The sequence below is a fragment of the Colossoma macropomum genome, unplaced genomic scaffold, assembly GCF_904425465.1.
Source record: "Colossoma macropomum unplaced genomic scaffold, Colossoma_macropomum, whole genome shotgun sequence".
Taxonomy (NCBI): domain Eukaryota; kingdom Metazoa; phylum Chordata; class Actinopteri; order Characiformes; family Serrasalmidae; genus Colossoma; species Colossoma macropomum.
The window spans coordinates 22,971,059-22,983,348 of NW_023494801.1; the positions used below are offsets into that span (position 1 = coordinate 22,971,059).

Genomic DNA, 12,290 nt, shown 5'->3' on the forward strand with positions numbered 1-12,290 from the left:
ACATTGTATACATTGCTGTTCTATAATAAGTATAGCCACTTTTATCAACATTATATCTGTGTAATGAGTATCAGTATGAGAATTCTCATACTGACACGTGGTCAAATTCTTTTCAGCACTTTCTTTAGATGCTGTTGGTCTTGGTCCGATGCGCCATATCTCATATTTACATTATTTTCTTGCATATTCCTAATATTATAGAATCTCATTATTATTTTCCTACCACGTGTTAACACGTCAGCGACCCATATGTCTGTGAGTATTAATAGTATTCATGATTAATGGGCTATTAATTACTGTGCATTATTTATGAGGCAAAAAGGGAGCGCTAACTAAAGGCACACAGGTCAGAGGGAAGGTGAAGGCAGAAACAAAGAGAAACATTTCACTGCAGAAAATTTGTATCGTCTACGTACATTTAGTCCAATATACTGTAGCCGTTTAACTGATCAATTTTAGACCGGGGGTGTATTTCAGAAAGCGGGTTAAGCGATAAAACCGGGTAAATAACTCAGAATTCACGAAAACTCGAGATTTTCCGTTCCAGAAACCGAGATTAAAGAAAACGTGTGTCAGTTACTATAGCAACTTACACTCTGAAGCAAACCTGCTCGCTGGCACGTTAACTTGAACATAACCCGGGTTCACACGCACTTTTCTCTAGCAAACATGGCGTGTCCTTTCCTCGAGGATCCGGTTGATATTGAAGCGAAAAATTATTCGTCGAGCTCTTCGTCAGGAACGAGTCATTACACCCAGATTGGACATACTTTCATTACCCGACGAGTATCTCCGCGAACGTTACCGTTTTTCCTCACAGTCAATTAGATACTTAAATAATATTCTAAAGCCATACATTTCCAATATCACACATCGTGGATCCGCACTTACTTCTTAGCGAACTTTATGCATTGCTCTCCGTTTTTTTGCAAATGGTTCTTTTTTATACAATGTCGGAGACGCTGAACACATAGGGAAGGCTACTGTGTGTCGGTCCGTCCGAAAAGTATGCCTAGCATTAAAACGTTTGATGTACAGTTTTGTGGTGTTCCCTGGGCATAAGCCTATAATGAACATCAAAGAGGAATTCCACAGAATTGCAGGTTTGTATTTATTAACAAAGATTACAAAAGGATAAAATAATTGGGAAGCGGAAATAGCTCTGCATCTTTTAATATTTCAGGATTTCCAAGAGTCATTGGCTGCATGGATGGAATCCACATCCCAATTAAAGCACCTGCAGAAAATGAAGGGGATTATGTAAACAGAAAATCCTTCCACAGCATTTATATACAGGTAGTGACCATCTTAAATGTACTTTGTTAAATTTATTTAAATAAAAGTGTAGCATTTCATTTGTTACATAAACTTACTGTTATCTTTCATATGTGATGCTACAAACATAATTACAAATCTTGAAGCCAAATGGCCTGGCTCTGCGCATGATGCATGGATTTTTTGTGAGTCTGCACTATACAATAAATTTGAACAAGGGAAGCCTGGGAAAATTTTGCTGTGGTTCACATTCAGTGTATGGTTACACTGTTTCAGTTTAAATCACTGCTTCCCCTGTGTGCTTACAGGACAATACGATGGTCTCCTCCTTGCAGACAGAGGGTATCCCTGCATGCCATATGTGATGACACCATACCCTGACCCTGAGCCTGGACCACAGTCACGCTACAACCTGCCCCTATCCAAAACAAGAGCAAGGGTTGAAATGACAGTCGGGATTCTCAAGGCCAGGTTTCAGAGCCTGCGGGGGCTCAGGGTCACTCCAGAGATGGCATGTGACGTTATAGTGGCATGTGTGGTACTGCACAACATTGCCACCATTAGAGGAGAGCAACATCCTGCTATACCCCAAGCAGATATTGAGGAGGAACCACGTCTTAATCTACCTGACCACAGAAATGGTAGAATTGTCCAAGATGCAATATGCAATCACTATTTCTCCCAATAATTATTTCCTCATCATTTCTCTCACCCATCTGCCCTTTAATTATATAAATAAGACTACAGTTTATGTTCATGATTTCTTTATTTCCTGAAAATAAAAAAAAAATGGCAAGTTAATTTCCTTGTCCTTATTCTTTAGTAATAACATTCACATCTATACACTCACAGCAACTACCCCCACCTTTTCAAGGCTTGTCTGTTTTATTTGGAGTTTTATGTGCTCCATCTTAAGATCACATTGCTCAATTTGCTTCTGGTGGTGTATCTTGTATAAATCCTTTACAGGCAGCTTGGAAGCAGAAAGGAAGAGAGAAAAATACCATAATATGGTCAAATAAATATCTTTGCATTCTAAATATTTCAGCTATTTGGTGAGACATTAAACTAATCATACTGTTCCAAGCTGAGCTATGGATGTTGATGGTCCCTCATTAGGCATAAGTCATACCACATTGCACTATGTTTTTATATTTCATCTTTATTTGCTGCCATGTGCGTTTAACCCCAGTTGGATTACACCTATATTATGTAAATGAAAAAAGAAAAAAAATGTAAAAATCAAGACAACTATTACAACTGACATTAAAATAATTTTTGCCATATTGATTTGCTAAATGTTAAATTATGTTTCATAGTTTTATTTAAATATTATTTAATAATGACTCATGCATTAACTTGGTCTGCAATTTTTTGCCATGCCAGCTCCCTTTCTTTTGCGGCTGCTGAAGTATTACTTTTACATTTAAATATGTATTCATTTTCTGCATATGCAGTCAGTAATATTTCCTGCTCTATGGGTGTGAAATAATATGTTTTCTTTTTTCCATCATTGGTGTCCATAGTGAATCGGTTTTTCGCCACTCCATTGCGAATGCCTATTTATGGGTAACAGTGAACGCGCTTCAGCTGGGTTTAATCTACTCAGAATTGACTAAACTAACTCTTACCAGCTGTTGTGGAACCGGAAACTTTGACTATGACACGGCGAGATAAGTCAACTCTGAGTTCCGGCTTAGGTTTAGAGTTTGTTAAACCCGCTTTCTGGAATACACCCCAGGTAACATTTCTCAAATAATATTACCACAAACATGTGGGGAAATATGCCCTTGCGGAGCATTTAACAGAAGTGCTTCTGCCCCCTGCCACAGATATTGGGACATTTAGTTGTGAAGCACAAAGATTTTACTTATTATTATTATTATTATTTCATAAACATATTTAAACGTTATTGTTAACATATGCTGCATGTGTTTTGTATCTTGTTTTTCCCTCTGAAGTCCACTTATAAGATTTGTGTTATTTTATGTAAGACAGTCATTGTCCATTTTTACCTGACCATTTTCCAACCTCTCTTTATCCCAGTTTAATTTAAGGCTGAACAGGCGTACATATGTCAGTATGTTGGTTTTTGAAATCATGAATTCAAAATAGGCTGTTTTTTGCGGCTTACTTTCCATATATGACTATGTGGACTGGCCGGTGAATGGCATGCCAACACTGGCCAAAACCCTAACCTTAACTTTAACCTCGACCCAAAACCTAAATCTAACCCTCACCCTAGTCTTAAACCTAACCTTGGTGCCAATCCTAACCTCAACCCTAACACTGCTGAGAATCAACTGAGTTTCACCAGATAGCCGGTTAATAACTTTAACATCTTTAGAGTATCTACTGGGGGCTATTCAAAGAAAGTTGGATCTGTTTTTATATAAAAGTCATTTGTTAGTACAAGTTTAATGAGAGAGAGAGAGAGAGAGAGAGAGAGAGAGAGAGAGAGAGTTTCTAGAAAGGAATTTTTTATTTTTTTAAATTAACTGAGACTCCTGAGTGGCACAACCATCTACGTTGCAAAAAACTATATCTTGGCAAGTGAAATTATCTTAAATCTAGTCGATATATCTAATATCTCCTTTTGAGATTGTGATAGGGTTATTATATATTTATTGAACTTATTTCTAGACTTTTTTATAACTTCATTTAAGAAATAATGCTTGAAACAAGCAAAATATAATGCCAATATAATGATATAATTGTATACAGAGTAAAGTAGAAGTAAAGTAATGTGTAACGACAACACTAGAGCAAGCTATACTAATATCATTCTGAGCCTGTGCAGCACTCTGCTAAAAAAACAAAGTTAGCTTTGGGAGTGTAGCGACAAACTCTTTGCTCTCCTCTCCTTTTTGCGTTCTCTGCTGTATTTTGTATATATACATATACAACAACATATCAGTGAAGTAGCAGTAGTGCAGCATCTGAATACATTGAGGTAAATATCTTGTAGATGCTCTGTTGATACATTACTTACATTAAGTAGATGTGTTATTATGTTACTTCCATTACCCAAAACTTAACCTTACCAACCTTACCCAAAAAGTAACCCTCATCCTGGCTCTAATCCTAACCCAAAACCTAATCCTAACCGTCAACCTGGCCTTAATCCTGACCCTAACCTTAACCTCAACCCAAAACCTAATCCTTACCCTCATATGTTTTTGACGTTACTGAGAGTCTGTTAGGTGTTTGTTTCATCTAAAAGGACCACTGAAAAAAAGCTTCACCCTAAATCTTTCTACTTCACCTTAAAAGAAATCTAAAAGATTTCTAAGATTAGAAACATCATTGAAAAAATTGCAAAAAACATAAGTTTTATTTTCCCAAGTGTAAATTTAGGGGTTTTGGGACAGACCTCCCAATAGAAAGTACCCTATAAATGATTTTCATTATACTTAGCTTATTACTATTTCAATTAATGCCTTGGGTTAAAAAGATCATAACACAATCTTTATAAATATCTACGATCTGAACAGTTAATTGTTTTTAATTTATTTATTTTTATTTTAGTGGGATCTCAGTTTAAACTAATTCAGTAGAATGGTCCATATAAGTAATCAGTACCTGTGTTACTGTACTTTCTTACTTAAGTATTGTTTTGGAAGATTTATACTGTCCTGGAGTTTGTTAATTAGTTGAATTTAAGCTTAAAAGAAGAAAAGAATGAAGAGAATGAAAACACTGCATCACTTCCTCCACGTGCTGCACTAATCACATTACAGCAGACGAGCGAACAGGCTGAGAGCATGAGCAACAGAGCTGCTGCGTCTCTCTCTCTCTCTCTCTCTCTCTCTCTCTCTCTCTCTCTCTCTCTGCACGCTCCCTCCTCATTGCCGTTGCGGATCTCTCCTCATTCTCTGTGTCATCGCAGAGCATTCAGCACTCATCCTCCATGTGTAATGCGAGTCAGATTGACCAGAGCAGGAGAAACAAAATATCACTCAAAAGAATTTCACCACAATGGTATGGATTGCGCCATCGCTCTGCTGCGGTCTCTGTGAAGGTAAGAAACCAAATGCTTATATGTAAACTAACACTTTGGGAACATAGAGTTAGTATGTAATAGAAATTTCACTGAAAAATATCTTAATTATTTCATTTATTTAATTGGCAGTTGGTTGGAACTGAGTTCAGTTCATAATTCCAAAGATGGTTAAAGCTTAACAGCTTATGTTCGTAAACTTTGATCAATTCAGTAATGAGGAAAGCTCTAACTGATACTGTTATAAAGGTATATTAGACTGATTTCTAGACAGAACAGGGAAAAGAACTTGTTCAGCTTTTCAGGAGAAAGCTGAAATCACTTCAGTGATTTACTTTTATTAAGTGCCTGGAAAGACACCTGAACCTGCATGTCTAATAAATTTCATTTCACAGAAATGAGTGGTGAATTCAGGTGTTCTACAGAGATTTCTCTACGTAATTCATTTATCCCTTAATACTATAAAAAGCTTTGAATCACCTGTAAACTTATCTAGGTGTCCAGCTTATTGTAGAGTGTTTGCAAGATAACATAGTCTAGACTAGGCTACCTACTCTTTCCCTTCTATTATAATAACGCCTTTTGTTACTTAATTGTCTCTGATATTGTGGAGCTTTATATGCTTTATATATATGTACCCAACCAAAAAAAGGTTTGTCAAGTGTTCTTTAGTTAAGGCAGTTATTGGTTATATGTAGAATTGTGACAGCCTAAAGAATCATTTAAATACCTAAATGATCATAAATTCTTTGCATGGTTAAGTGGTTTTTCACTATGATGAAAAACTTGTTCACTATATATATATATATATATATATATATATATATATATATATATATATATATATATATAAATGGTTCTGCTATTATTACAAGTCATAGAAAGGTATATATATATATATATTTATATATATATAAAAGAATGTATATATATATATAAAAGAATGTAAGAAGAGATAAACTTCTCTCTGCATACTTAAATAATGCAAGCACATTCTTTTCATTTGAGCATTTGAGCACAGAACAGACGTTGAGCAGGCACCTCAACAAAACAATTCAGTGTAGAAGTCCAATAGCTTTCATCCTCTAGAGACAGTGATGAACTATTCTAATAAAACACCTGATTTTGACATTACTGCCTGCCTCAGAGCCCCTCCTACTCTGCACAAAAAGACACGCCATTTCAATTTCGTTGAGCTGCAGCTTGGAAAACTGCATTTTGTCCTATACCCATTTCAATTACATAAACAGGATTAATTCAGTGCAAACACACTCCCCCTAATAAATAAAAGTTAGCGGGTGTGACGGCACCGGAGACCTTTGCTTCGCAACTCTGTTTGACTAACTGAGGATATTGTAAAGCAAAGGGCAAGGCTTTCCCAGGTCACTGACAGAGCACTGAGAGCAGGCTTGCAAGCAGAGCCATTTCCAATGCTTGTTTAAATGTAGGAATTAATATGCCAAACCGCATGCAGTGCAGTATAACAGCTGTACTGCTCAGGCCGCATTTGACAGAAAAATTGACAGAAAAATTGATCTTTGGGAATTGATACATTACACTGATGAAACCGTGTATCAGTGTAGCTAGATGACACTCTCAGTAGACCTGTAAGTCGTAATCTTTTCTCTACACTGTTAGAAATAAAGGTTCTGTGCAGGTACATTTTTCGATCACCAAGGTACAAACAATGTTAATGTTCCCTCAAAGGTACAACAGTGGTTTTAAGGTCCAACTGTGTATCCTAAATAAGTTTTTCCAGGTGAAAAGTACATATTTGTACCCTTTCATAACCTAATGTTTTAAAACAGAGCAACAAATTAAAAAAGCCTGGAGACGAGACGGGGTGTGTGGAGTCAATACAACTTAGAAAATATAATTTTAATGGATTATAGTACAATTATGTTCCCTGACTAAAGGTACTGAGATGTACCCTTAAAGGTACCACCCCAATGACGAGGGATACTGCCCCAGTGACAGTTTCACACCTTTATTCCTGAGAGTGTATATGATTGTTTTATTTTACTCTACTCAGAAGATCATTTTATATCATATTATATTCTATAACTCTGAGCAATCCCTGAAAAACAGGTTACATAAGAGAACAGTTAATATACCAACACCTTGACTATCTGCTATGAAGGTTATTTAATTTTCCTTCCAACATGGGAAGAATGGTAAAAACTCTACTCAGCTTAATCAAAAATAACATCAATCAACAGCAAGCAGGCAATGATAGATGAATGTCAGCTCATATCAATCCATATCTAGGGCACTATGCACTTTCACAAGGCACCAGAGTCAATGTGGTTCATATGGTCAACAGTGGGATGATATTTGTTTGGTAATAGACAAGGACAGGCAGGACTGGATGTATGTGGTTCCGGTTCTATACATGGTTCACTCACCCTGACCTTTCTTTTCCATTCAGGTGACATGACATATTCAAGAATGTCAGAAATCTGAGAGAGCGGCACCATGGATCCTTGGATATTTCCATCCTCGCCCCCCAACCTGTCCGAGCCCCTCATGTATGACAGCTTCATTGTGGGCAATGACTCGGACGAGGGCCTTAGGAATGCGACTGACCACAGTTTCACCAGGACCAGCACAGTGGTCATCACCTTCATTTACTTTGTGGTTTGCGCTGTAGGGCTTAGTGGCAATGCTCTGGTCATCTACGTCATCTTGCGTTATGCTAAGATGAAGACGGTGACCAATATCTACATCCTCAACCTGGCTGTGGCTGATGTGCTTTTCATGTTGAGCCTCCCCTTTATCGCCATCCAGCTAGCCCTGGTCCACTGGCCCTTTGGTGCAGCGCTGTGCCGTGTGGTCATGACCGTTGACTCTCTTAATCAGTTCACCAGCATCTTCTGTCTGATGGTGATGAGCATCGACCGCTACTTAGCTGTGGTGCATCCCATCAAGTCTACTAAATGGAGGAAACCCCGGGTGGCCAAGACCATCAACTTGGCAGTGTGGGTAGTCTCCCTGCTGGTCAACATGCCCATCGTCATCTACAGTGGCTTGATTACCAAGCCAGGCGGTTGCTTTTGTACCATTGTGTGGCCTGAGCCGGAGGAGGCCTACTACACAGCCTTCATGTTCTACACCTTCTTTCTGGGCTTCTTCTTGCCCTTGATGGTCATTTGCCTGTGCTACCTGCTCATCATCATCAAAGTGAAATCTTCTGGGATACGAGTGGGCTCCTCGAAGAGGAAGCGCTCCGAGAGGAAGGTGACACGCATGGTCTCCATTGTGGTAGCCGTGTTCGTCTTCTGTTGGCTGCCGTTTTACGTCTTCAACGTGACATCGGTGACGGGCACCATCAGCACGACGCCCATTTTGAGGAGCACCTTCGCCTTTGTGGTGGTCCTGGGATACGCCAACAGCTGTGCCAACCCCATCCTGTATGCCTTCTTGTCGGAGAACTTCAAGAAGAGCTTCCAGAACGTTCTGTGCCTCAAAAAGGTAGGTGGCCTGGATGAGATCGAGCGCAGTGACAGCAGGCAGGACAAGTCGCGGATGATGAACGATCCCACTGAGACTCAGAGCACGCTGCTGAATGGAGACCTGCAGACCAGCATCTGAGAGAGAGGAGCCAATCACTCCTAAACCTGTAGGTGCACATACGAATACTGCACTTACTTGTGCAAGAAACAGATGGACAAGGAAGTTCAGAGAGAAACTGAGCATGGGGAAAGATAAATCCAACAGATGGTGAGTGCTCAACAGGCATTCACAGTAAGCGTGTTGGTCAGTTTCTCCAATTTAAAAAATGCAAACCACATGACTTAACCTTTTGCAGTGCTAGGTCATCTTGAACCTTTTCAAAAATGAGGAAAACTCACCTGAAATATTTTAAGATATTAAAACAAAGTTTAATTCTGATGGCCCTGCATACCTAAAAGTACCAGATCACAATGACCATGAGGGTCATGCTGACAACAGAACAGAATCCCTACTACATAAGGAGTCAAGGTTTGCATGTAGCTGAGAAAGTGCTCCTGGAAAACAGATCTCTAGGAGACCCATGTATGGAGAACGCTCACAAATCCAAGACTATTAACTTTGCAGAGCTCATCTATCCATTTTGATGGATGGATTTGTTTTTCTCTCAAGGGGAAAGACTGAAGGAACTACCACTCTTCTGATTGAGAACTCTCAAATTGTTATTATTTTAAGTGCCGCCTCTGAAAAATGAAGGTGCCCCCAAGCGTGGCACCACTTATGAATGTTTATTGTCTACAGAATGGGACTGAATGCCTACATTTATGTGACTTAGACAGAATGTACAGTTTTGTATTTTACACTTTCTGGTTCAAGAAATGATTCATTTACACACGTAATGTGATGTAGAATAGTGAACGGTATTTGCTTAGACCTGGTTCAAGTGAACTATTCCTCCCTTATCCTTATGTAGCCTGCCTAGAGTGTTTGATGGCATAACTGCTGGCTTAACACTAACCAAACTGCTGCTAGATTGTATAGACTCGTGTATTCGAAGATGACATTGTCTAGTTCTTGTTGTGTGTATTAACTTCTTTAAGCGGGCCTTAGCATTCTTGGTTATTTACAAAACTGGATGTTTTTCAGAAAGAAATTTATTTAAAAAAATACAAGAATGAGCACAGCAATGGTCATTTATGATGGACACCATGAGTGACTTTCAGAGATGTAAATAGAATTACAGTTAGAGAGCATCTTATGCCATATTCTTGTATATAAAACAAAAGTGAGAAAGAAGGAGATACATGTTGTGGGAAGAGACCTCCTCCCACAATTCCTAAGATAAAGATTTCGACCCTGATGTGTCCTTCCTCGTGATGTGAACACACACACACACACACACACACACACACACACACACACACACACTTGCATGGTGACATACCTTTCGAGGGCAGCCATGAGAGGACGGAGCACCAGAGTATGGAGGAGTCTCTCCAGCAGCTCTCTTCAGTCCTCACGGAGATGTCAAATTGTGAAGGGCTAGAACATGCACCCTCCTGGGTTCTCATGTTCCTTCTGATTGCAGCTTCATTCACTCCTCTCATCCTCACAATCCATGCCTGCTGTGCTGAAAGTTGGTCCCTGTTAATAATGAATAGCAGGTTATTGGTGTGATAACATTTATCTTTGCAAGGTTTGCTTGTCGTTCAGTGTGCCTTTTCCCCTTGTTGGACGTGCAAGTGTGTGAAGATGCTCTATTTAAATAGAGTGAAAAGCTGCTTATGGGAAGCTGTTGCTGCTTTTAATCTACAATTTCTTGATATAAGTGAAAATGGTATGAAAACAAGTAAATGAAATCTGACGCGTCAAAATTGAACCTCTACTGATAGGAATTGTTTTAGCATGTATGAATTCACTCACTAAGAACTTGTGCATATTTTCCCATATAGCAAAGCTTCAATGGGTGCTGCAAACCCATGACTAGCTATGCAGCCATTTAGAATAAAGTAATATTATTTGAAAAATTTTGGAAAATATTGTTTTATGTTTTATGACTGACACATAATCATATCCTGATAAATAAACTATAGCTTGCTATTAAGCATAGCTAGCTAACATTTAACTTGATACACACAGACAAAAGTGTTGCAGATTTGCAGTGATTGGACCCTGACCAAATATTAGTGACCAAAATTCAATAAAGGGGCCAGGAGAAACACAACCTGTTGCTCCTAGCAAAAATTCAGATAAATGCACTTTTGCAGGACGTTACTGACTGTCAAAGTATTCCACAGAGTAAATATACGCTTTTTACACATGTAGAAACAATTTTATTTAATTTTTACTGTAATATCACTTTGCTTATATTTACTATTTTATGTATCATTGCACCCACTCACTGAAAAGGCAAGCTCCGCCCTGTTTTTCTCAATGTCAATAACATTTTGATGATGCAGTTCTAATAATTACATGCTCAAGTGAAAATCTTTCTAGTTAAAAATGAATTATTAAATGAGAAAATCGAGTTCTTACGTGTAAAAATTTAATTCTTACAATTCTAGTGAGAATTTAGTTTGAACATCTAATAATTAGAAAGTCAGTCAGGCATAAAGTAATTTTTACTTGTAAAAACAAAAATGGCTCCTTTGATTAAGAAAAGGCCAGGAATTTTTCCTAATCAGAACGGAATTCTTACATGCTCATATATAATTCCCATTAGTACAATTTAAATGTTGACCTTCAGTATTGAGTATTTTCAGTATTTTGCATGTTAAATTTAGTTTGTTTACTGGTATTAATAACACTTCTATAATTTGATTGATGCTGTTAAGAAACAAAGTAAAAGCTAACTCGGCTTGTCATACATGCAAGCCTTTTGCACTGTCTAAAGTATGTTCCCCTCAGTGCTGTATCACATGTGTTCAAATGACACCTGATGACTGTTGCTTGAGGTAAAGACTCTGAAACTCTGGTTCAGTCGGCAAAAGCACTGCCAGTTGTACATATTTATAGCATTAGGCTGTAATAACATGATGCTGTCCATCATATTTATTAATAGAAACCAAATGTAGATATTACAGCCATTGTTTTCACCATCGCAGGTTTTAGCACTCTACTGCATATGTTATGAGAGCAATTAAAAATATATATATTAGATTCACTTTTCTGGCATAAAATGGACCTGATTATTAAATATTAAAACATTTTTTGAAAAATAATGTGTGCAGAGGTCATTTTGGGGTATGTTGCCCTGAGGCAACATTGTGCGACAATGAGAAGAAATGATATAGAGCCGTGTTCCCTGAAGTGGTGAGACCTGGCTTGTGACTTGTGGTCAAATCCATTCCACTGTTGCACAATTGTTGCTTCTAGGCAACAAACATATTTCTGCAAATTCTCATAACAAAAGAAAAATGATACTGAATGTTAAAAAAGAGGTTTAAAAGTGCCCACTAAGAGATAGTATGACCAGGAACATGCTTTTTGTTGACATACTCAAACTGTCCCCTTAATTGTTAACCCTGTCATTGTCTTTAAATATGAATAATGTTATTGTAAAGTG

The 12,290-nt window shown here is 38.1% G+C and overlaps 1 protein-coding gene and 1 pseudogene across 1 annotated transcript; both read left to right on the forward strand.

Moving 5' to 3' along the window:
- Nucleotides 1-669: 669 nt before the first annotated feature.
- Nucleotides 670-5,193, forward strand: LOC118821787 (annotated as a pseudogene).
- LOC118821523 (somatostatin receptor type 2-like) lies at nt 5,125-12,006 on the forward strand. The gene is made up of 2 exons (XM_036590179.1): nt 5,125-5,296; nt 7,704-12,006. The coding sequence occupies exon 2, from the start codon at nt 7,751-7,753 to the stop codon at nt 8,864-8,866; it is 1,116 nt and encodes a 371-aa protein (XP_036446072.1). The 5' UTR covers nt 5,125-5,296; nt 7,704-7,750; the 3' UTR covers nt 8,867-12,006.
- Nucleotides 12,007-12,290: the final 284 nt, after the last annotated feature.

Bases quoted from the DNA above. Each gene is read 5' to 3' on its own strand.
- LOC118821523 (XM_036590179.1), top strand. From the start codon at position 7,751: ATGGATCCTTGGATATTTCCATCCTCGCCCCCCAACCTGTCCGAGCCC.